The sequence below is a fragment of the Amblyomma maculatum genome, chromosome 5 (assembly GCF_055883805.1).
Source record: "Amblyomma maculatum isolate TAMU_Amacu chromosome 5, ASM5588380v1, whole genome shotgun sequence".
NCBI classification, from domain to species: domain Eukaryota; kingdom Metazoa; phylum Arthropoda; class Arachnida; order Ixodida; family Ixodidae; genus Amblyomma; species Amblyomma maculatum.
This window is the reverse complement of record NC_139348.1, coordinates 96552079-96577293: the sequence shown is the minus strand read 5'-3', so window position 1 is coordinate 96577293 and position 25215 is coordinate 96552079. Positions and strand designations below refer to the sequence as shown.

General features: G+C 46.8%; 1 protein-coding gene across 1 annotated transcript in view; it reads left to right on the top strand.

The window, feature by feature from the left end:
* The window catches only part of NELF-B (negative elongation factor B), a 41692-nt gene that overhangs the window by 744 nt on the left and 15733 nt on the right, over positions 1–25215 (top strand). The window contains exons 3-10 of the mRNA XM_084603926.1: positions 2838–3203; positions 6832–6980; positions 11754–11856; positions 14563–14658; positions 14904–14963; positions 20387–20540; positions 21187–21446; positions 24581–24691. Of these exons, the coding sequence (XP_084460052.1) occupies positions 2838–3203; positions 6832–6980; positions 11754–11856; positions 14563–14658; positions 14904–14963; positions 20387–20540; positions 21187–21446; positions 24581–24691 (1299 nt within the window). The remainder of the gene's footprint in view (positions 1–2837; positions 3204–6831; positions 6981–11753; positions 11857–14562; positions 14659–14903; positions 14964–20386; positions 20541–21186; positions 21447–24580; positions 24692–25215) is intronic.

Here is a 25215-nt window from a genome sequence, read left to right as displayed (position 1 = left end):
CATGCTATACGTAATAATGCTGATCGTAGAGAGAACCCTTGGGAAACTGTAGTTAATATGGAGCTCTCCTCTGTGGTGTGCCTAGCAGCCTCGTCTTTGGCTTTGCATGTAATGGCTGTTGCGTAACTGGACTCATATTTTCTGGCCTGTAATGCGTGCCTGAAATCAATGCATGTGAGCTCAGTCTCATCTCTAGATTCAGACAAGTATGAACATGCAACCAGGTGGCCACTTTCTTCTAATATCATCTGATATGGCCCTGCTGCCAAGCAATGCGGCATGTGCACAGCAGAACCTGAAAGTTGTGCTTAGCATCTCTTGCTACTTCGTTTTAATGTGCGATCGCTTCCAATGTACTGGCACCCCGAATAGAGCTATCACGCATTCGCATTTTCACTCTAGCAGTAGACAACCCTGAACATTCCGCCAACTCTTTCACAGCTGATGTGTGACCATGGACTGTACAACACATCACGGCGGCAACATAGTAGAAAGACTATAGAGAACGAATGACATGCTTGGTTGATGCTCCAGTAATGATGATGGCCGTGCTGCACTGTATAGATTGTGTTTGCTTGGCTGGTTTTTCTTTTGTTGCTCTCTAACAGCAAGTAGATTGCCTCCTTGCTGAGAAAGAGGAAAGAAGATTGGTGTTTGTGCAAATATTTTATGTAATATGTGCAGTTAATTGAAGAATGTTTTTGTTTGGTAGAAGTCGTAGTAAAAGAAAGAAAACATTCCAATATATGGCAAAGACAGTTGTGTAGCTGCTGCAATGGCTCTGGCTTTAGACGGCTGGAACCTAGGTTACGGTATCATAATATAAGATACGAATGAACGACTAACTCATACCGGTTTCCATTGGGTGAACAGGAGCAAGAGCAGCGCACAAGAACACTGGGGACGCGCATTCTCGTCTCCCCAACGGAACATTCACGTTGCTCGAAGAACAGCCAAGCGAGGGAGAGTGCGTGACGTCAGGCATCATGTGATCAAACTTTTCCCGCGCTCGCGTTCACGCTGCTCGGAGCACAGTGTAGCGAGGGGGAGCGCGTGACGTCAGACATCACGTGATCAAACTTTTCCTGCGCTCGCGTTGCCCGTATCCCGTCCCGACGTTTTGCAAAAAGGTCACGTGACTCCGTTCTTTCTGTACTCCGCCGCTGGCGACGGAGCACCGAGGACTGCGCTCTCGGCTGCTCTCGGGACCCCAAAAGCGCGCCTCCTCTGCCAATAGAACACAACGCTACTGCTCTTGTTCGAACACTGGTAGGCACCGAAACTCGCGAGAACACTTTTAGTGCAGCTAAAAGTGCTCCTGTTCTTCCAATGGAAACCGGTATTAGAAGTGGCGGTCACTATCCTTGAAGCATGCCGAGCCTTGAAGCGTTTGTGACCGCTTTTTCACTATTGCTACACGTTTTATTATCTCGATGTTCTAGGGCCTTGTATACCAGGAATCGGAATGTTCAGTTCACGTCCAAAAGCATGGAAGAAGTCCCAACATTTTTGCGGTTGCTATTGTCATGGTGCTAGTATACAGTGGACTTTATTGGTGCGTAGAGAATGCTTTTCTAAGGCGCGCAGTTTCTGCAGACTTTCAACACTGCCGTCGTCTTCTGCAAAACTGCCGGTCTTAGTGCGTATATCCAAAAGGTTAAAAAAAAGGTGTGATGTTGTTGGAAGATTTCTCTGTTGCATTTGCTTTGGCAGTGTTGGTAACCATGCTGCTTCCTATGTACACCTCAGTGAAGTTTTTATAAGCCAGCAGAAGTCCCAAAAAAGAAATGCAGGTCTCGTCATTTCTGCATGATTTCGTAAGTAGGTCGCATACATTGATATAGACTGTCTGAGGGCTGTAGCAGCCAGTCCCCTTCAGTGAAGGCGTCACAGGGCTGAGCCGGGAGGGAGGAAAATATTCAGAATATACATTCTTGTGCTATAAGTGCACCTTTTCTAGCCAGACCTACGTTAACATGCTGAGAAAGAAAAGCAATTATCAATGACAACACTAGAGCAATTCCATCCAATTATTAGTGACAGTAATAATTGGATGTAATTGTCTTAGTGGTGTCTGTAAGGCATGTTGCATGGATTTTTACAGTCATTTGTGGATGGAGTGTGAGGAAGCACGTGTAACCTGAAGGCAAATGAAGTAAAGGGTGGCGAGAGCTGCAAGTTTCCCAATGCGAGGCACTTCTCATTGACGGAACAAAAAGCACATACATGGAATTCTAAACACTAGTGCAGTATCTTGAATGACGGAAGGATCAAAAATAGCTCATTCCTGTATTGACTATGCTTTGTCATAAACAACTGCTTATGGTTGTGCAGTGGAAGTTAGCCGCAGAAATGTGGTCTACAACTATAATGCCACGAATTCTGAAGAAGGCAGTGTGAAAGCACATGAAAACGGGTTGGCACAGACGAAAACCAGTGTGGTGGTGTTTTTATGCGTGCTTCTGCTTCCCCATCTGGATGTGTTTTTGCAGGCACTCAACATTCGAATCTGCATTACTGCTGCTCACAGGCCTTTGAAATGGTGATGAAGTTCCATGCTGCCCTGTTGACTCAACAGAAATTGACACGATGGTTTATGGTGCTGCCTATGTAGCAAAATTCAGTTGGCTAACGAATCGATCGACTATTGGTTCGAAGGCTTCCAAAATGCCAGTGTGACGGGTGTAAACACCGAACGCCACTTACTGTGTGTTCACGTGCTGTTCATGAACCAGCTCGCTCGTTCGAAAGTGCTCTTACCAGTGCACGTTGAGGTGTTTGTCTGTGACGCAAGTGACACTACCTCACGTGTGGTGGTGGTGGTGGTGGGTGTGCAGGTGAAGCGCCAGATCTGGCAGGAGCACCAGAGCCTCTTTGGTGACGAGGTGCTTCCCCTGCTGTCCCAGTACATCCGGGAGAAAGAGGAGGCCCTGTGGAGTCCCCTGGCCTCCTCCTCTTCCTCCTCCTCCTCCTCTGCTGGGGGCGGAGGAGGAGGAGGGGAGTCCTCGGCCACCTTCTTTGGGTCGTCGCCCAAGCAGCGTCGCCAGGGCGCTGTCCTGCAGCAGCTGCTGGTCATGGTGGGACGCAACGTGGTCCTGTACGACATGGTGCTGCAGTTTGTGCGCACTCTATTCCTGCGGACGCGCAACGTCCACTACTGCACCCTCCGCGTGGAGCTGCTCATGGCCCTGCATGACCTCGAGGTGAGTGAATAGGATGCTCAACTTTCAAAGTGAACGTACGTGGGGCAGTGCCTTCTTTGGAGGAGGGCTTTTTTGACTTTGTTGTAATTCATGAAATTAACCCCGCCAGGGTGGCGCAGTAGTTTGGACGCTTTGACTATTGTGCCCAAGTATATGGGATCGAATACCGGCCTCGGCGGCCGCTTCTTGATGGAGGCGAAATGCAATGCACCCGTTTTGCTGTGCAATGTCAGTGCACGTTGCAGAACGCCAGGTGGTCAAAATTTCTGGAGCCTTCCACTATGGCTTCTATCATAGCCTGAGTCACTTTGGGACATCGATGAAATCAGAATCAGGCGTCCTACCAGACACATTTAGCACTCCACTAACTAAACACATGCTCAACGCTATTGCCCATTCATCACACTCCCAACCTGCCTTAAAGCTACCCGCTCAAGTCTTTGCAGATATGCATTCATGTCATCTCATCATCATCATCATCATCAGCCTGACTATACCCACTGCAGGGCGAAGGCCTCTCCCATATTTCTGCAATTAACCCGGTTCTGTGCTAGGTGCATCCACTTGACCCCTGTGTACTTCTTAACCTCATCCACCCTTCTAACTTTCTGTTGCCCCCTGCTACATTTTCCTTCCCTTGGAATCCAGTTTGTTGCCCTAGGCGACCATCTTCGCACTAAATGCTCTGCCAATGCACTGCAAAAAATGATTGGTGACCTAGACAGGACAAGTAGAAAGGTAGGATGGAAGATCAATATGCAGAATACTAAGGTAATGTTCAACAGCCTCGGGGACGAACAGCGGTTTACGTTAGGTAGCGAAGCACTGGAAATAGTAGGCGAATATGTTACTTAGAACATGTAATAACCGCAGATCCAGACCACGAAAAGGAAATAACGAGAAGAATAAGATTGGGATGGAGCGCATTTGGCAAGCACTCGCAGATTATGACTAGCAGCTTACTGGTATCGCTCAAGAGGAAAGTATATACATTAGGTACATCTTACCTGTACTCACCTATGGGGCTGAAACGTGGAGGCTAACCAAGAGGGTTCTACTTAAGTTGAGGACAACGCAGAAGGCTATGGAACGAAAAATGGTAGGGGTAAGATTAAGATATAGGAAGGGTGCAGAGTGGGTCAGAGAAATAACTCAAGTTACTGACATTCTAGAGGAAATCAAGAAGAAGAAATGGGCATGTCATCTCATTTGTTGTCAAAAGGAGTCATCAGCATTCCCGGACTTCTACTCCTATCATAGAACCCTGATCGTCATCCGTGCTCTCCTTGCGCCCTCTTGTAACCTGCTGCTTGCACAACAAAAACTGGTTTTCTCCTTCAATCCTTCTTATTTCTAATTCTTCTTCCTCTTCATGTGCTACTCGGCGTTCTTCTTTCGTTCAGCGTTTCCACATCACATGCATCCCCGTCTTCCTGTGCTCTTTCAATCTCTTACCTTTCCATTTCTTGCTCATAGAGGCCCACCACCCCTTCCTTGCCCAGACCTAGCTTGAGAGCCGCCTCTCACATTTTTGCCAAGTCCATACTCTCTGCCATCAATAAATCTGAAAGATGCGAGATCTCGGATCTTTTGGATCTATACACAGAAAAAAAAAAAAAGATAAACGGCAGAGAATTCCTGTCAGGCTCACGACTTGTTTCTTGCCACAGATCCGGGAGAACGCTCGGGCTGAGAGAATGGACCAGACCCCATCTGTACCCACGTGGACTCTGATTTAATACACCCTACACCACACAGGCACTAAGAAAAACTAATTTTCTAGCGCTAACACCAAAACACAAAGCCTAATTCCACACGCAACACTGCATCAGTAATAGGCTTCAAGCATTCGGAGTTCATGGTCATATTTTGGTGCCGATGACTCAGTGCAAGGGTCTAGGCCGCGCGTCGTCTTTGAGGTGGTGTTCGACGTTTCAAAAGGCTGGCCCTTCAGGTGACGTCGGATGACCTCTCGGCCGAGCGCTGGCAGAGGCGAGGTTGAGTTGACGGTAACGTTGAGGGTGACCACCTGGGTGAGGCAGGTGGTAGTGAGGCAGGTGGGGTCACTGGATCACTGGGACAGGCTGGGAAAATTTGGCAAATAATGTAACTTTTAACTTTTTAAGGAGGCTGCGTTTAAGGGAGTGTTTAATTTTTTTGTCTATTGTAGCTCAGCCCACTGCAGCAGGCACAGTTACAAAGAATGTCCGCCTATTGCTCAGAAGGGTGATCCTACTGTCAAAATACTAGTTTAGTTCATCGGGTTTAATATCCCAAACTGGCTCAGGCTACTATGAGTGGCGCCGTAGGGGAGGACTCTGGAGCGATTTCGAGCACCTGGGGAACTGTCAACATGTACTGACACTGCACAGCATACGAGTGCCTTGCTTTTCACTTCTGTTAAAGTGAGTGTTAGGGTAATGTCAATGAATCTGCATTTGGGCAATGCCAGCAGTGGCACTAAATGCCCCCACCTTGTAAATGCACTGCCCCCTTCCACCCCCCCCCCACCTCCCCAACAAAAAAAAAAAAAAGAAAGAAACTAAAAAAAGACTGCCTTCCTACAAGGTCTATTATTGGTTGGATACGTTCCAGCTGGAGGAAGAAGCATGGTAGGCATTGCAATGGGGGTTGAACCATTGGGGGTGATTTTATTAAAGAGTTTGGATGCCTCGCTGGTCGCATGGTATGGCATGCTTGCCTGGTCTGTCCTCCACATTTTTGTTGCTAGTGGGTGCAGAAATCATGCACACAGCGCATATCGTAAGTTATCTCTGTGCATGTGCTATGCTAGCTTTGACTTAGCATGGGCTCAGGTGTGGCAGGTGACGCTGTCAAAGCACAAGTGGTTAGACGCGCATGAATTTGTATTAACAAGTTATTGATGCACAGATGCACAGCGCGGTAGGTGCCTCATGCAATGATTTTGTTTTGCTGATGCCAGCATTATAGAGGCATGTTCTAACAAAGCTTCTCTGTGCACCAAATACGAGCACTTCTTGGCCACCAGGAACTTGATTCGGGAGGCTGACTTTAGAACGCCTGAATTGTAATTAGTGTAAGGTGGGGTTTATTTATAGAACTGAAGCAGGTGTAGCAGCAGTCACAGATCAGCGAGACCAGTCAGGCGCGAGCACAGGCGAAGACCACATGGCTCGAGCATAAGCTCCTCTTCTTTACATTAGCTATATCGCATTCCTAAAGCGGACAACTGTCTTGGATAAAAGTACACGACCGTGATGGAGAGCTTGTGATGCATCACGATAGTGTCTGCACTGAAGAAGTAGGTGCACATTGCGCTTGTTTCCTAAAGGACTTGACTGCACTTTTTTCATCGTTGATATTTTCGGCTGTAGTATGGGAAGCCCACTTACAACAAAGTTGTGGATACATTGAATGCCATCCGTGTGACAATCGAGTTCATTATGAGCTGGCTCAAGTGTATTTGATTTCCTTGATGATGTTCCCTGTTGCTTGAATTTGGGAATTTAGCACGAGTTCCTTTCAGAATAGGGCTAAGTATGAACAGTGGTGCTAGAATATTCCATTTGACTTGCGTTTCAAAAGAGAAGGGGGAGGGGGGGGGGGAGAATAAGAAAAAAAAAAACGAAGGCGGTGTGTGCTGCAGATCCAGGACATCACGGCGGTGGACCCCTGCCACAAGTTCACCTGGTGCCTGGACGCCTGCATCCGGGAGAAGAATGTTGACACCAAGCGGTCCCGGGAGCTGCAGGGCTTCCTCGACAGCATCAAGCGGGGACAGGAGCAAGTGCTGGGGTGAGCATACCTTTTTTTCATACTGGCTGTGTAGCCTGTTATGGCGGCCTTCAGTAAAGGTCTCTACATACCTTATGGATTTCTCTGCACGGATCTTTAAGGCTAGGTTACGCGATTATTCCCGTCACAATGGCAATCAAAATGTCCCTTTCAGTCTCTGTTGTTAGGGATAGGTGTTCAGTGGCAGCGAAGTGAATTTATTTCACTGTCGGGCGTAATTTTGCCCTGGTATATGCATCTTTGTTCTGCGTTGCAGACATCCATATAGCCGTAGGGAGCCAAACATTTTGCAATGTAGTTGTCCTCAGCATTCCGTAGAACACAGATTTGCACAGGCAACGGTATGTATTAAGTTCCGCTTGGCTAAACAGGATGTCCACACAAGTAATCTGGCTGTTGCTATTGCTTTAAGTTGCATGTGGCACTAGGAATCCTTGCATTTTTCTCTTTTTGTTGTTTTTCTGGTTCAGGTCTGTTTCTCCCCACTGGTGACCGAGCCAAAGCACCCGGTTACAAAGATGTTGTCAAGTGGGGGTTGACTGCTGCTTCTTTGCTGCCAAATAAAGTTTGTTGAAAGCAGAACGAAAAGAAAAGATGGGATGGAGACAGGATGGAAACAAATTGTTGCCATGACACACCGAGTAACTTCTGAAGTGCAGTGTGGCTGAGGAAAGTGCGGGCGGACCATGCAGATAGGCAGACTTGTTCTTCGTGTGTCTTGAGTTGTGTCAGCGTCTCTAAGCACTTGCCAGTCAGGTGCTTATTTCTTTGGAACAAAGCTTCCTTTTGGGGCATGTAAAGGTTAAGCCTGGTAGCTCATGTTCCATTGAGGCTGAATATCTTGAGTTATGTAGTCATCACCATTGCCATCAGCCAAGCAGTGTCCACTGCTGGGCAAAGGCCTTTTTCACTAGCCTCTTTTGGTGCACTTGGTCTTGTTCAAATGAAGGCTGCCGGTGGAGTAGTACAGCAGAAGCCCCATTAAATGAAACTTCAAAGGAGTGAAAAAAAAAGATGTGCAGATCACCCGAGTTCGATTTACCAAATGACCCCTGAGAAGTTGATAAGAACCATTCGCACCATTGTAAATTTATTTCATAGAATACTTGGCAATTGTCTCCTGCTATCCGGTTCGAATTTTCATTAGTGCTTTATTGTGTGTGCACTACTTGGCAAGGTCAAAGTCTAGCTGCTTGAAAGTGATATGGGCTTTCCCATCATCTTTCACAGTGTGACGAGGTAGTGGCCCTTTTCCCTCACAAGCTTCGTTTTTCATCCTGCTTGCTATTGCATGCACGCGCATCAGAGGCGTGCCGTTGACTGCACGGCATGCAGTTCGGGTTTGAGTTAGGCTATTTTAACGCTAACTTCAATGGGTGACTTCAGTGCCAAGGTAGAAAAAAAGCAGGCAGGAGACCAGGCAGTGGGTGACTATGGCATTGGCTCTAGGAACTTTAGGAATAGCAGAGGGGAGTTACTAGTTGAGTTTGCGGAGTGCAATAACTTAAGAATCATGAATGCCTTCTTCAGCAAACGGAAGAACCGCAAGTGGACATGGAAAAGTCCTAACGGGGAGACTAAAATTGAAATTGAATTCATACTGTGTTCTAACCCTGCCGTTTTGCAGAATGTAGAGGTAACTGGGAAAGTGCGATGCAGTGACCACAAGATGGTAAGGTCTCGAGTTTCTCTAAATCTGAAGAGGGAACGAAATAGATCAGTAAGAAAGAAGTCCATGAATGAATTAGCGGTGAGGGTAGGGCAGCAGAGTTCAGAATCTCGCTACAGTATAGATATTCAGCTGTAATTGAAGATGACGGCATTGCCCTAAAAGCTATGAACAATAATTTCAGAGATATCATTATTGAGTGCGCTGTAGAAATAGGCGGTAGGATAGTTAGAGAAGATACCGGTAAGCTGTCTAAGGAGAAGAAAGATTTAATTAAGAAACGCCAGAGTATGAAAGCTTTCAATTCAACAGACCAGATAGAATTGGCAGAGATATCAAAGCTAATCAAAAAGCTCAAAGTGGGTGATGTAAGGAAGTATAACATGGCGAAAATTGTGCATGCTGTTAAGAACGGGGAAAGCCTTAAAGCGATGAAGATGAAATTGGGCATAGGCAAAAATCAGACATATGTGCTGAGGGACAAGGCGGACAACGTCATCACGAATATGAAGAAGATATTCAAAATAGCGAGCAGTTCTATACTGATCTCTACAGTAGCCAAAGTAGTCAGGACAATAATGAGATCGGTATTAGAGAAAAGCAGTCAGACGGTCTGCCAGTGACGAAGGACGAGGTTGACGAAGCGTTAGAAAGTATGAAAAGGGGGAAAGCAACTGGAGAGGGTCAGGTAACTGTAGATCTGTTGAAGGACGAAGGGGCTATCATGCTAGGAAAGCTGGCCACCCTGTATACGGTACCTGGCCTGGTGTCCAGTCATGCAGGCATTGCGAAAGCAGGGTGTAGACGAGCCGTACGTGAAAGTACTGGAAGATATACTACTATATTTGCACGATTCTAACGCGCCCTCGATTGTAATGTGCAGTAATATTTAAGGCCCGGAAACCACAAAAATAACTTGGCGCCGATTCTACCGCGCACACGGAATAACGCAGTCAACAAGCATCTGAAAGTTGCTGAAAACATTGATCGAACTCAAGAACACAAATGGGAGCACAGGAACACAAATCAGAACACACGAACACAACCACGAGATGGGAACATCATTGGCTACTCGTCCTCAGAGTCGTAAGACAGCTCTTTTGCGAACGCATGTCTCTGGGACATCTAATGTAGGGGACGCTGCCCGGTTCCCCTCTTTTTCTGCTAACAGGATTACTTTCCACTTAAACGACGACTCATAATGAAAACGTTGTTGCCTTTTCATCTTGTCACTGTGCTGTAGGTGAATGCACGTATCCAACACAGCTTCTGGGTACACCGGCGAAATGGAACGTTTGCGAAAAATGGCGATCGAAACTTTGGACCTGCCCATGGATGGATCCGCCTCAAAACGGCTTGCTGATACCGATGGCAACGCGGCTGGCTATCGTTCATTGAGCTGCTTCGTTTTCGTTTTTGAGATGTAGGTTTCGGTTTGGAGTTTGCGTTTTGAGTCTGATTGTAATGCGCATGTATTTTTGAACGCTTATTTTCGGACAAAATGGTGCGCCTTAGAATCGTGCACATACGGTTTGTAGTGACTGCACAGCAACCACAATTCTGCATAAAGAAAGTAACAAAATTCCTATAAAGAAAGGCGTTCAGCAAGGAGACACGATCTTACCAGTACTACTCACAACTTGCTTAGCGGAAGTATTCAGAGCCTTGAAATGGGAGTTAGGGATAAGGGTAGATGGAGAATTCCTCAGTAATCTGCGATTTGCTGATGACATTGCCTTGCTAAGTAACTCAGGGGATGAACTGCAAATAATGATTGATGACCTAGACAGAAAAGTAGAAAGGTAGGCTTGAAAATCAATACGCAGAAGACTAAGGTAATGCTCAACAGCCTCGGGAAAAAACAGCAGTTTACATTAGGTAGCGAAGTATTGGAAGTAGTAGGCGAATATGTCTATTTGGGACAGGTAGTAACCGCAGATCTGGACCATGAAAAGGAAATAATGAGGAGATGGGATGGAGCGTATTTGGCAAGCACTCGCAGATTATGACTAGCAGCTTACCGGTATTGCTCAAGAGGAAAATATACAATAGTTGCATCTTACCTGCACTCGCCTATGGGGCTGAAACGTGGAGGCTAACAAAGAGGATTCTACTTAAGTTGAGGCCAACCCAGAGGGCTATGGAACGAAAAATGGTAGGGGTAACATTAAGAGATAGGAAACGTGCAGAGTGGGTCAGAGAAATAACTCAGGTTACCGACATTCTAGTGGAAATTAAGAAGAAATGGGCATGGGTAGGACATGTAATGCGAAGAGAGGATAACTGACGGTCGCTTAGGGTAACAAATTGGATTCCAAGGGAAGGAAAGCGTAGCAGGGGGCGGCAGAAAGCTAGGTGGGCGGATGAGGTTAAGAAGTTCGCAGGGGTCAAGTGTATGCAGCTATCATAGGACAGGGATAATTGGAGGAATATGAGAGAGGCTTTTGCCCAGCAGTGGTTATAGTCAGGCTGGTGATGATGATAATGATTTTAACACTTGCTTACTACGCAAGTCATGCGTGTATGACCTTTCTAACAGGGCCGCGACCCCTAGCGTCCAGCCGACACCATACCCTTACCATAAACGGCCTTGTGTTGGCTAGGACTGCATCACCATTTGGAATTGTATATATTTTCAAATTAATTGTGGCCAAAATAATGAGCTTCTTTTAGGCACATGTCTTGGAGGCCATGCTAGTCGGGGAGGGGTGCCCGCTACCCTCGGGCGCCGATTTTATTTTACCCATTCCTCCATGGCTTTACCATTTTGCTTCCGATTTCGTAGGCGATGCAGGCTCGTAACTAGACTGCCCTGTCGTGCTAAGGCATCTTTCTTGCCACATGCGTGGCACCAGGCTGCCCAGGTGCGATGGTGCGTAGTTCGTATTATTTGTGGTGGAACCGACTCGCGTTCAAATTAACGAACATTTTTATGCACAGCTTTTTATAGAGCTTGGCTGGACTAAGTCACAGTTTGAATCATTCTAAAATGTGAATTTAATGATTGGGGTTGCACTGTGTTAAGTATTTGAAAGAGGCCAAACTATGTCCTGACCAGATGTACTAGGAGGGGGCTTACCTAACTGGACTGCTTGTCACTGCAGTGACCTGTCCATGACACTGTGTGATCCGTACGCCATCAACTTCCTGGCCCAGTCGGCGATGAAGATCATCAACCACCTCATCAACATCGAGGGACTTCCCAGGGTGAGGGCAGGGCTGGACTCTTAAGACACTCTCAATAGTCGTTTGTGGTGCTCTGTCCTTTTGCAACTACTTCTGGCTGCGAGCTGTGCCGCAGGTTCTCACTGTTCTATTCAATGGGTAAGGGGAGATAAAGCCTTAGCAGCTTTTGAATAATGCCGACGAGAGATTTGTGCCTCGGTCTCTAACCTTTCTTTGACTAATGGGCATTCAGAAAGGAGCGTGCCGACTCTCAGCCACTCGGAAAGAACGGGCCATAATTGGTGGCTTCTTGTGGAGTTAAAACAACTGGCTGCAAGCAGTCATTTGAGGAGTGCAGTTGAACCTGAACAGAGTGAAGTTCGCAGTGCAACTAACTTTTTTCATTTCAGCTTCGTGCCTCCATTGAAATGCATGTATTTAGTCCCTTCATTTAACGAAATGGTTTCGTGCCACAGTTTCGGTGCAACAAAGTTTTCGGGAGCACACAGAAAAAAAAACAATTTTGGAAAAAATTTTCGCCTTGTAAAGTAAAATATTACTATATTCTTTTTATATATGTGTTTTGAGATGAAAGTTTTCCCCACTGTTGCACTAATTTTTGCACCTTCATGCAACAGTGAGTGGTGCTACGAGAAACAAGAAAGTTCTTTCCCTGGAATTGGAAGCGAAGATGAATTAAAAAGTAGCCACTTTCGAGAGAAAGACGAAAGTGGCCAACAGGAACGAGAGATCGCTGAGTACCCTGCAAGACAAAAATGTCAATGCAACGAAAATTGCGATATAACAAAGCTTTTTTCCCAAAAGTACTACTTCGTTATATCAAGGTTCATCTGTAGTCCCAGGTTGAGCAGGTAAAGGGAGTATGAAGGTTCGGCCATACCTCTCGGTTTGGGTTCCTCAGAGTGACTTAAAAGGCACTCTGAGGAACCCAGTTTTAGAAGCATCAACCTAAGCAGCATTTTTCTGAAATTTCTCGTGCTCTTGTGTGATGTGTGGTGTGAATGTTAACGTTGTTTTTTTTTATTATTATTTCATCAACGGTGAAGAACTAGAGAGTTGCAGGTAGCAGCTTGAAAAGCATTGTGGTGCCGTTCCGCGTTGGCAGGAAGCAGGCAGTAAGCAACGAAGTATTCCGAGTAAATTGCTTGAGTCCATTAACGGAGGTTACTGGCGAGCACCAACGCTGCTAAGTCGGTGTTGGCGGTGAGCTGTTGGGAAGAGTGCACGGCCGCGTGTGGTCTCGGCTCATGAGTCCTTGTCGAAAACCCGTGTCACCGTAGTGCACATGCTGGCATTGTTAAGGCTGTAAACCTCAGCAAGCAACAGCTGAAATATAGCGATGCAGGCTCAGCTGGTAAGAATTTCAGTAGAATCAAATGTCAGTATAACGAATCGCAAGGGACTGCCTAAAATCGTCTGTTGTTTCGAAATGTCGTTGCATTCAACAACTTGCGTTTGTAAGCCATTGGCCAAAGCTAGTTATGAAAATGACGTACTTGGCGGTGGATGCGTGTGCAGATGGGCAAAACAGCTTTATTTGAAGAAATCATTTTTTTCTGACGCGTGCAGCACACATAACCGATTAAACACTCTCTACATGTTCCACTTTGCGCAACACCTCATCATGTGTGTCATTGCGGCGAGTGATGAAAGTGCAGACGTTGTTCATTTGCAGTAAAACACAGTTCGATGCGACCTCATCGGCAGTGTTCCCTGAAGTTTGACAATCTTGTCGCGGTCTTTCAAAATGTTTGCATCATTTGATGGGCAATACCAAGCCCTCTGCAAAGGTCGATTTACTTTTTCCCTGAGTCGATTTCTTGCAATATGGCTACTTTTTTCTGCATTGAAAACAATTTTAGCTGCTTCTTGGCGCCATCGCTGGCTGGCCACATTCATCGTCGGATCTCTCACAAAGTTCGCAGTAAGATCATCTGCAGCAAAAATTTATGCTCACACGCGCAAATGGCACGAACAATTTGCCTGCAAACGAAACGCAACACAGAGAAAAAAGGCAGGTAGTTAGGCCTGTTGGCCACTGCATATAAAACCACAACTTTGTGGGGGTGCTAGATGTTGACACTGGGTATGGTGGTGATTTTAGCTATAGCTCACGGTATATACACAGAAATGGTTTCTGTTGCACGCAAGAGTTGCGGAGCTGTTAATTTTAGGCAAATTGAGAATACCGATGTTCATTTTCTGAAATGTGCAAAAGACGTTCCCACTTAACGGCCAACTGACCACGTTTGTCCTTGCACATTCGTTGCAGTTGTCACCTTGTTCGCTTATTGCCAAGTTGCCACTGTAGCCATAATTGCACGCTTCATCAAAGCGTTTCGATTGGCGCTCTCACTAGCAAAATGTGTTGAATTTGGTGCGTCCGCATATGTTCACGACCTATCGGTCCTTGAAAGCTGTGTTCGCCCCAGAAGAAACAGTTTCACGCAAGCAGAAGGTGCTCTTGTGCATGCCTCGTCAAGAGGCTATGCCTAGGGCCGACTAGTCTATCGGCCCCTGTTGGTCAGCATGACCAAATCATGCGCAGTCCACAGCACTTCAGCATTAAGAAAAATGGGGCAAACACCTTTTGCCTAGTTATTGGAAGACCTGACAATTTTTAACCCTTCACTGTCATTGACATGCCAGTACGTTTTTGCATGTGTCCAACCCTACCGACCTTCATATAATTGTTCTTTTTTTTTTTCCCCTACCTCTTTTGTGCAGGACAACCAGGTGCTGGTGCTGGTACTTCGCATGCTCTCCCTGGGCCTCCAGGCCTGGGAGATGATCAGCACCCAGCAGTACAAGGAGCCCAAAATGGTGGGTGCTTCTATTCAAGCTTGGTGGAGAAGGAAAGCATTGTTCCCCTAAGTGTAGCGTACCTCAACTTTGACTGCCGACTGTTACCGTCACCTGCGACCACTCGTCTGAGTAAGACTTCTGGCTTTGGGTTCTAGGACTGAACCACTAGCCTTGTCTTTGAATTAGTCGGCAGGCACTGAGAGTGCTAGTTAAATAGTTTCAAGATCCTGAGGGCTTGTGGCTGAACTCGCTCCCTCTTACAGGATGTGCAGCTGGTGACGAAATTTCTGCCTGCACTGATGTCCCTCATGGTTGACGACCAGGTGAGCAGCGCTTGGTGCGCTTTTTTGTTTTTCTTTTCGATTAGGTGGCACATTCAGTAGTGGACCACTTTCATTGTTGCCACACTCCTAAACTTTTGCAATCGGGTACATTCACCATGTTGTGACGTGTTCTAGTGAGTCCGAAGCTGCTTTGTGCACTTTGCGCACTTTCAACTCTGCAAACTTGCTCCTCCGTATAATACTTCATTTGGATTTCTTTTTGCTGCGGTCCAGCGTACATTTCTGGCTTGCCAATGTTTCTGAAGTGTGTGCTTTCTGCTCGAAGCTTTCCTCAGAGTGAAGAGAGAGAGAAGAGGAACCTTGGGACAAAGTCCAGTATGCTTGCTTGGCACATTGTGGGGGAACGCAGTCCGTCTTCGGCACTGCTCTGTTGCTTGATCGTTTCAAACGACCCGAGTCTTGCATCAGGAGGGGCCATTTCTTCTGAAGTATGTGTTTTGTGCTCGAAGCTTTCCTCAGAGTGAAGAGAGAGAGAGAGAAGAGGAACCTTGGGACAAAGTCCAGTATGCTTGCTTGGCACATTGTGGGGGAACGCAGTTCGTCTTCGGCGCTGCTCTGTTGCTTGGTCGTTTCAAACGACCCGAGTCTTGCATCAGGAGGGGCCATTTCGCCCTCAGTATGCTCGTTAATTTAAACAGCTGAAATGCGCGCTTGCCGAGCAGAAGACATGCTTCAATTCAACGTCGCCCACCATTTACCCTTCTTCCTCCGCAAGATATGGCATGGATGTGTGCATTGCATGCCATGGTAGGGTATAGGTTACAGTGTTATTTTCTTATCTTTTTCTTTTTTTTTTTGAGTGGTCCGGGAGTCCTAATGAATGAGAATAGAGAAGTGTTACACTGACACTGCAGCAGAAGGTTTGCTTGATACAAAGCCATGTTTTGGTGAAAGCGAAAGCCAAGGTGCCCTGCTACCATATACCATTGGTGCACATTAAAAATCTCAAGGTGGTCAAGATATTCCAGAGCCCTCCACTACTAGGTCCCCCGTAGCTTCAGCTGCTTTGTGATGTCTATATGTAAAGAAGAAATCAACAGAAGCAGGCAAGAACATGTGTTCCAAGATAGATATGGCTGAAAGGCACGGCTTTCCTCTTTGTCTGCTGTCATCAATGCCGAAGAACAAATCAAAGACGCTTATTCATGTTCCCTGAAGTGGTTACGAGTATGGGATCCCACGTATCAAGATGTTAAGTCTGTTGTACAAGGCTAGTGCAGCCCAGTGTGGAAGGGTGCTTGCGGGAGAAGTCTGCTTCCTGGCCCTGCTACTTGGCAACAAAGATTTCAGGCGTTGTAGCAGTCAGTTTCGCCTTTTTAGAAAAGTTGACGATTTAACCTCCTTACCCTGTTCTCCCTGTTTGTGAGAGCGGCAGCGCAAACAAGAGCGTTGTCAAGGGTTGTAAAAGAGCACGGCTTCAGCCCGTCCACTGTCCCCCAACAAAAGCCGGTGGTGCGCGCCACGTCTATCCCGGTGGCTTAAAACTGAGGATCGTGGTCATTCCGATGCACGACCGGTCAGCGACTGCATCGTCGCATGGCGTGATGACGGACCTCGGAACGTTGCATTACATTTCTGCCAAGGCATGTCGTGCATTTGTGCCTCGTTATGCATGCCTCGAGGTGGTGACCCATGACGGCACAGCGCCCACCCTGAGGTGGTTCTTGGCGGCTGTCAGCAGGCAAGCTTTCACTGCCGCGTGACGGTCATTTATGTGAGCAAAGAGCAGCTCAGCTTACGTTACTAGTGCAAGATACTGCTGCTCGGAAATCTCACAATGTTTTGCAGCACTTGTAGGGGACAAAGTTTTGAAATACGTAACCAACTTTTATGAGGTTCAAGTAGCAAAAATTGGTGAGAATCAAATCAAATAACAAATTATATCCAAAAAATGTTCTTACGTTTTCAATGTGTTTGGATGCCCCTAATTAAAAAGAAAAAAAGAAAAACCTGCAGAGGCTGGCAAGTATTGGCAGTATTGATTCAGTTGCTCCCTTTTTTTGACGGAGGTTTATTATAACGTGCTTTTCACGACCGTCTGTCTTCAGCAAAAGTCTGGAATAGGTTTCATGCTGGATTTTAATCTCTCTAGGGTACATGATTGATGTCCCACAGTGAGCATCAATGAAGCTCTTCTGGGTTTCTTCCATAAGATGCCCGTGACGCTGTGAGATGCTTGATTCGCTGCATCTCGGCATCAAATGCTGATGTGGCACACTTGTGTGGTTTGTGAGGTCCCAAATCTTGGAGAGAGGTGGTATAGGGTCACGGAAGTGTTTCTCTTGGCCATGTGCCCGGGCTGTGTAGGCGCAGTGGTGTGTAGTTTGAAATAATGAGTATGTACGCTTCATTGGAGCATGAATGGACTTAATCGTGCAGTTGCTGGCATAAAAAGAAAAGGTGAGGTCAATTACGATATCCCCTGACGCGAAATTTGAGTGCGGCTCTATAGCTTTAGCGGTGTGGATGGCAGGGCCTTCTCGGCAGTGCAAACAGCCTGGTGGTCCTTTCGGTGGCGACACCTAGCCACTGCTTCGGTGGCGCTAAGCCTGTGCTCATGCAGCTTGTGGAGCAGCAGCAGCAGGCGAAGCCTTTGTGCTGCTTTTGTCGCTCATTCTTATGAAAGAACTGACTTGAGACTTGTTTTTGTAGCGACAGCTACACTGCGCTAGGTTTTCAAGCTGTCGGTGCGGCACCGTGCCACGTGATCGGTGCCGAGCAACTGTCACGTGATATAGGCCGAGAGCTGGACCAGGAGTTGGAGGAGGAAAGAAGAAGAAAAAGAAGGGAAAAAAGAAGAAGAAGAAGAATAAGGGTGGTAGAGGAACGGCAACAGTGAGTTGCTAGAACAGAAGGTTCGGTCAAACGTTGTGATGGCGGCACATTAAATCCAGGTGTTTGCAGAAAAATTCGCTGCAACACTCAACTACCATATACACGCTTGTAATGGCCGCACTTTTTTTTCCGAGATTGGGGTGAAAATCAAGGGGTGCGGCGATTACATGAGAAAGAAGACAGCGAAAAAAATTATTTGCGGTGGTACCAGCCGTTATTATTGTCAAAAATCTTCTCGTCCTCTTCCGCTAAACTCGTCGGGATTTCAGGCTCGTCCCGTGTCCAAAACATCACTCCTCATCGTCGTCCCCCTCCTCCTCTGAACTCATCGGGACTTCAGGCTCGTCCTTGTCTTCAAGTCTTCAACTTCCGGAAACATGCTCTGCTTCCCTCGGAAAGCACGCCTCTGAACATTTGTTTTCCTGAGGGCATCTTCTTGGGAGCACCATCGCCGTACACATTTTTCGTCAACGCCGAACTTTCGTCCAGCCGCTCTTTTTCCTCCTTCTTTCGCGTAGTGAATCACTTTCAGCTTAAAGTGAGCAGTATAACTAACGTATTTTTTTCCCATCGAGGAAAAAGAAAATCTTCAGCTCACGAGCGCAGAACAAATCAGGGCGGCGATGCGTTCTGATTGCGAGATCGCACGTGATATGCTTCGGACGATCGAGGAAATGGTTGTAAAACGGAGGAGCGAACAGACTTGGGATTGGATTGGATTTGCTGGCCTGACCCTTTGTAACTGGCGGGCATCGCTGCGGCTAGGAGCGCCCCCTTTCTAACGGAGGTGGTGGCCGCTGCCCCCATGCTCGACTTTTTTTTTTTCTTCAAATATTTTGTTTTTAATTCTTACTGGCAATTCTACTTCTAACCTTACACTTCATTTTGGCTTTCACTTGATTTTTGGGCCCCACCTGGCAGCAGTAACCACAAAACGTTCCATATTTCTTGCACCGCACAGTAGACGGCACTGCCCAACTTCCTGAAACTCATGGTGCGGCTTTTACTTGGGAAATTTTTTTTTAAGTTTTTTTTCCCAATTTTCTTTCTAAAGTTCGGGGTGCGGCCATTACATGCGTGCGGCCATTACACGCGTCTATACGGTATGTTCAAGCCATGCTTAAACCCTCACAATATTTTACTGCTTAGCCTTTATAGCCAGTTTTTACTTTGAAGGCAATGTTATCAGTGGCATGGCCGAAGCAAACAAACTATCACATGCAGCAACTTTCGCCTTCATACAGGAGGTGACCGTAAGTGTCCCAGTATTTTGCACAAAACAAGCAGAGTGCAATAGGAGAATGCGAAAGCAGTGAGCCATATCAAGGAAGAGTGTCTAGACTGTTGATGCCACCTTGGTGAGAGCTGCACTCTGCCCGGCAAGCCATCTTGGGGGTCCGGCGAGCAAGAGATGCGGAGCTCGGGGCTCTTCTTTGATGCCTATTTTACACTCTGTTTTTCTCGGTTACACTGGCAATGGCAATGGCAATGTTGACGTGGCCCGACCAACGAACGGGCACGCACTAGAACTACACTCTGAAAATTTATTGATGGAGTTGGAAAACAATGAGCCTTCACTTAAGATGAAGTGCAAACTTTCTTCCCACTTGAAATATTCAGGGGGTGCCTATTTTTTAATCAACCTTGAGCATCCCTCTCAGGCTGCATGTTAGCTCTGTCTGCGCTAGACGCGTATTTACGCCTTCAGCTACATTTACAGTATCAGGAAAGAAGGCAAGTTTAACCAAAAAGAAAAAAAAATTGAACTCTGTTTTTGCAGCATCATGGTACCACAGCATTGATTCCAATGAGGTCAGGGTTGTTGAATGGCAACTAACAGTGGTGGAAGGAGACAATTTCACAAGTATTTCCTTTGCCTCTTTCTGCTGGCACCCACTTTCCTCCTTCATATAAAACGTGCTTGCTTGTCATCAATGCTCTGTTTCTGCTGGCACCCACTTTCCTCCTTCATATAAAACGTGCTTGCTTGTCATCGACGCTGTTGATAGTTACACCTGCTTGTCGTTCCTTTGCACTTGTCATCATTCTGCTTGTGTTCATAAGTATTTCCTTTGTCTCTTTCTGCTGACACCCACTTTCCTCCTTCATATAAAACATGCTTGCTTGTCATCGACGCTGTTGATAGTTACACCTGCTTGTCGTTCCTTTGCACTTGTCATCATTCTGCTTGTGTTCATAAGTATTTCCTTTGTCTCTTTCTGCTGGCACCCACTTTCCTCCTTCATATAAAACGTGCTTGCTTGTCATCGACGCTGTTGATAGTTACACCTGCTTGTCGTCCCTTTGCACTTGTCATCATTCTGCCTGTGTTGAGTGCATTCAAGTTGCACGAAAAATGCTAGTAAAGCAACCGAGAGGGTCCATTTTCTCAGACTAGTGTGACTTATTGTTTCACTCAATCATCTCTTTTTTTTTTTCACTGAAAAGCTAGGCACTACTTGAAAACCTCTGTGCCTTCATTTGTGGTTGGTTGCTTTGTGTCAGATTGCTGGTTAGATGGCCTAATGAGCACCATTCTGTCTTGACTGTTGTTCTTTTTCACACAGGTGCGAAGCTTGAATGCTCGGCTGCCCCAGGATGACCGGGAGTCTGCCATCACGACCATCGAGCATTCGGGACCGCCTCCAGACGCGTACCAGGCTTACGTTCAAGAGAACGCGGTGGCCAGCATGTTGGCGGTCTACTACACCTTTCACACTGGTCAGCACATCCCCTGTTGCTCTCTTTACTCTTTGGGAGCTAATTCTATTTATAAGAAAAATGGCTTCACTTCCTGGTGGAAAGATCCATTTCAATCGACTTCCATCAGTGCTTATCGCTTCCCACTGTTCACTTCGAGCTTGCTCCAGCTAGAATCTCTCCTGCTTGCAGCAAGAAAACACCATTTCCAATTACTGGTTTTTTTTGTAAATGTGGGTGGAAAAGCGTTTTCTTGCTGGAGTTGCTTTTCATCTTGAGCAAGCACCTCCTGGCGGTTCATGGCAACGAGGCAAACTATAGAACACAGTTTAATAGACAAAAATTATAGCTTGGTTCTCGGAGCATCTTCATTCTTACAGATTTCCTGATTCTGGAGGCATTTTGCAGTCTTTGTAACAATTTATCTCTTCTCAGTGATAGGAGTACTCACAGCTTGAAACAGAACACGAATCACATTTCTGCAGCGTTCAGTTTACATTGGCTCTCTTACTAGCAGTGTAAGATGGATGCGCGTTATGTAACGTTGCTGACATGAATCGGTGGGGCTTTTTTTTTTTGGCTTTTATCCTTGTTTTGGAATGCATTTGTGGATACTGCTCGCTCACTCTGTGTGCTTCCCGACGGTTGCATTCCCTCCTGCGTGCAGCTCGTCAGCGTGACCGGACGGGCGTGATGCGGGTGCTGGGGTCCCTGGCAGGGGCTGAGGGTCAGCGTGCCTACCACGACCCGTTCCTGCACACACTCGTTGGTCACCTGGCCCTCATGTCCGACGACTTTGCCCAGGAGGACTTCTGCACGGTCGTCTTTGACGAGTTCTTCCTCACCGGCCTGAGCTCTTCTTCTGCCAGCACTGCGGCCTCCTCTACTGGCCCCACTCCTGCTGCTGCTCCATTGCCCGCCACAGAGGTAGTGTGATTACCACCAGTGGTTCGAAAGTTTTTATATGTTTATTCTTTTATTGCACCACTAGCCTTATTAGCCTACTGCGCCTAGTTTCATGTTGTTGGAGTTGTCTATCTGTGCACCCGATTCCGGGGCGAAAACCAACGTTTGTAGATATACTTGAGTTTCGAAACTCCCCCGCCGGAGCCGGGCGCGACTTGCTCCTAGGGGGTGTGAGGGCGCTGCAGTCGACGTTTGCGCCAACATTTGGCTTGCGTTACTTGCGTCGTGTGTACAGTGTGTGCGGGTGGCTGCGTTGCCGCAGTTTTTTTCCAGTAGTACAGCTGTCCCAGCTTTGTTTTCATTTTATTTCATGCCTGTGGATGTAAGAATACTTCGTGACTTTCGCTAGACGTCGGCCGTTTTCCTGCGAAGTCGTCAACCTTCCCAGCCGGCTGCGCGGCAGCCGTTTCTTGCGTTGGTTTCTTGACACCAAGAGCTCCAGTTTTCCAGCATGCCGACCTGCTTCGTGCCTGGCTGTACGAGCGGTTACCGAAGTAACCACGAGAAGAGGCGCTTTTTTTCTCCACCATATCGGACCCGCAGCTTCTTGAGAGGTGGGCTAGAGCGATCCCCCGCGCTGACGAGCTACTCGGCAAAACATGCAAAGTGTGCGACATTCATTTCCAGCCGTCAGATATAGACAAAGCGTATAAGCACGTAATAAACGGTGAGGTTGTGGAGATAGAGCGCGGTTCGTGGGCGCTGAAAAGTGGTGCCATTCCTACGCCATTTCCCAATTTGCCCAGTTACCTGTCTTCAGCACCCAAAAGGCGGCGATCATCGAAGAAGAGGTGCAGAGCTGCGGTACGTGCAGAGCCTGTGGCTTGTCAGTCCCCTCACGAAGAGCCACAGGAGCTTCCTAATGATTTTGATACGACTGACATTGCAAGCATTATCGAGAATGGTACGTCGTTGCAAGTGCCTTAAAACTGGCAATTTTTAGTTGTGCAAGAGAAGCCTGAAGACCCTCGGCAAGTGGTTTTTTATGAAGCAGGCGTGAAGACAGGTGTGTTCTCCATCCTCAAAAGCGTCGTGATAAGGGAGGACCTTACATACCTAATCTCAGGAAATAAAAAACTACTACAAAGATCGCTTGTCGAAGTGCCGATGCGCGCGCTAAAAGACGTGGAAGCAATAGTGCAAATTGTTCACAACATGAAGTTTTGCCTTGGATGTGCCCAGAGTGATGTCAGTGGTTCCAAAAACTCGTCAAACAGAACTGGAACTGTGTACTACAAGGATTGTACAGTTCTGACAAATGCTGACAAATGAGTATGTGCCATGTATGTCAGCATGAAGAAGACATTAAAGAGAAAGGCTGCATCAAAACAGCCCAGGAAGAAAGTGCCTGTAGCTGCCAGTGTGCTAAGGAAATGTCTAATTCGAGCCACTGCTGTACGAGAATGCAAGAAAGCAGAAGTAAGTCGGCTTAGTGTTAAGCTAAAAAATGCTTTCACAACTGCCTTAGATGACATTGTGAAAGATTTGCCTGCGCCTCAGAAGATGGCCATTCGTGCCGCTGTCATGCAGTAAGCAGCTAATTCACTTGGTGGACGCCGGTACACAACAGAGTGGCTCATGGTGTGTCTGCTCCTGAGGCTAACTAAAAAAATTGTTAAAAAATCTAAAAAATCGTTTGCGTGTGTTAACACTGTAGAGAATACCATAAGCAAAGCCAGCAAACTAGCTGCATTTGGTGACCTTTTTTGGAAGGTATTGGACAGGCTAACTGAAATTGGAACGAATACTGTTGGCTGCTCAGAGCACTGTGATGAATTTACTGCCGAAGTGATACATTTTTATTTAGTCACTCGCATGCACTTTTTTGCACGTGAAAAGTGCCAAGAGAATGACTGTGCAGTGAACGCACAACGTGAAAGAAAGAAGGCGAAGCTTGTGTGACAGTTCTCGAAGGCTTCTTCAAGGATTTCAATAAACTGTTTTTCATTTGGAACTTAATTCACCCTGTTCTTGGTGTCACGCTTCTTGGTGCATTGCACACATTATATTAGTGTTGTAAAGCATGGAAAAGGCTGCACAGTAAAGGCTACAGAACGAAGGTGGGCTGCGGAAAGCGTCAGCTGCAAAGCATTTCACCTCCGACTTCTACCTCGCCTCGAGGTGCGCGCTTGCGGTAAGCGCAAATGGCCGCCACCGGCACCCTAGATGTTAATGTGAAATGCTCATTGTGCATTTTGTCATGTGGGAACGGATATAACAACTACCGCATTTGGAAATAATATAATTTGAGGCGCTTCGCTAGCCACAAGAGCGGAACTTTAATTATAGGAACGAAAACGGATGCAGTCGTCCGCCATCCTACACAGGCGTGACACGCTTAATGAGCCACACGGTTTTTTGCGCCGATAAAACATAAGTGTCCCGCGGCTTTGAAGCCGCTGTTAGAAGCAGAATTGTTCTAGAAGATGCCACAATGCGTATTATCGCATGGTGGTATCGAAGTGCAGTTTCGAAAGCCACCGCGCTGAAAAATGCATCGAGCGCACTCCACTACGATGAAAGCTGGTAAGCATGATTATGTACTTCTTCCAACGAAGACAGCAAAGTTCGAACTTTTCGCCGCATGATAAAATTACTGCAAATCGAAAAGGTTAGTAAACAAAATTCAGTTGTACAAGCGATCAAGGAGCTCTCTGTGCTAGCGAAAGGCTGGGTACTAGCAGACGACGCCTGCTTCCATAGCTCAACCTTCAACCGCAGCGCCGCGGTGGCAGGAACCGCGGCGGGCCGGCTTTTCCCTATGGGCGCTGCGGGGAGTTTCGAAACTCAAGTATATCTATAAATGTTGGCGAATACTTCGACGTGTATGCACTGTCTATGTGAATAAAGCTGCTGGCCTACTAGTGAAGGATAAAAACTTGCTGATTGGCTTATTACAGTATTTTCCTTGTCAAAATGTTGTCCATGGTTGCTCTATTCTCCTTTTGGGGTACTTTATTCAGGCTAAGTGGGACCCATTGGTCCCACTGCCCTAGAAAGGGTTGGGCAAGACGTGCCTGGCCAAGTTGTGCCTCCTCCTCCGGCACCGTTGTGCTAACTGCTCTGCTTGTTACTGTATTACTATTCCCTTGCAGTGTGCCAACAGTGCTGCGAGGCATCTGCTGCGTCTGCTGTGGCACGTACATCCCAAGCTGCCACCTGCCAGGTTGCAAGGCCTCATGAAGACGCTCCAGCCTCTGGCCCAGGTTGGTGCTCCCCTTCTTCTTGTGGGCCTGAAGCTGGCAGGATGTGATGGGCGTGGGGACCGAGATAAGCAGATGCCGTGGCTTGACTTTATGACTGCGGGTGGCTTGGCTACTTGTAAAGAATTTCTTGGCAGAGTTTGTAGAAAAGCCCTCGGTCTGTCCTTGGTCTGTTGATTGAAATCTTATGCGAGGAAACAAAGTTGTGCCTCGTTTATGTTGCAATGGAATGTTAACATCGCGAGAACACTCAAAAATGAAACAAAAATAGGAATTTGTGACCCACCAGGTACTCAGGTTATTTTCCTAACCATTCTCAAGAATAAATAGTATCAAGAGTTAGTTTTAGTTTGTTTAGACCAGGGGTTCTCAAACTTTTTTGCTTGGAGGAATCCCAAAAGCCTTCATAAGTTCCAGGGAAACCCCCCCTCCCCCTGCTTTCATTTACCAGCAATGTTGTCGAGTGCATTTTTGCAGAGATTTTCAAAGGTTAAATGTTTATTGCACAGATTAATACAAATACTAAT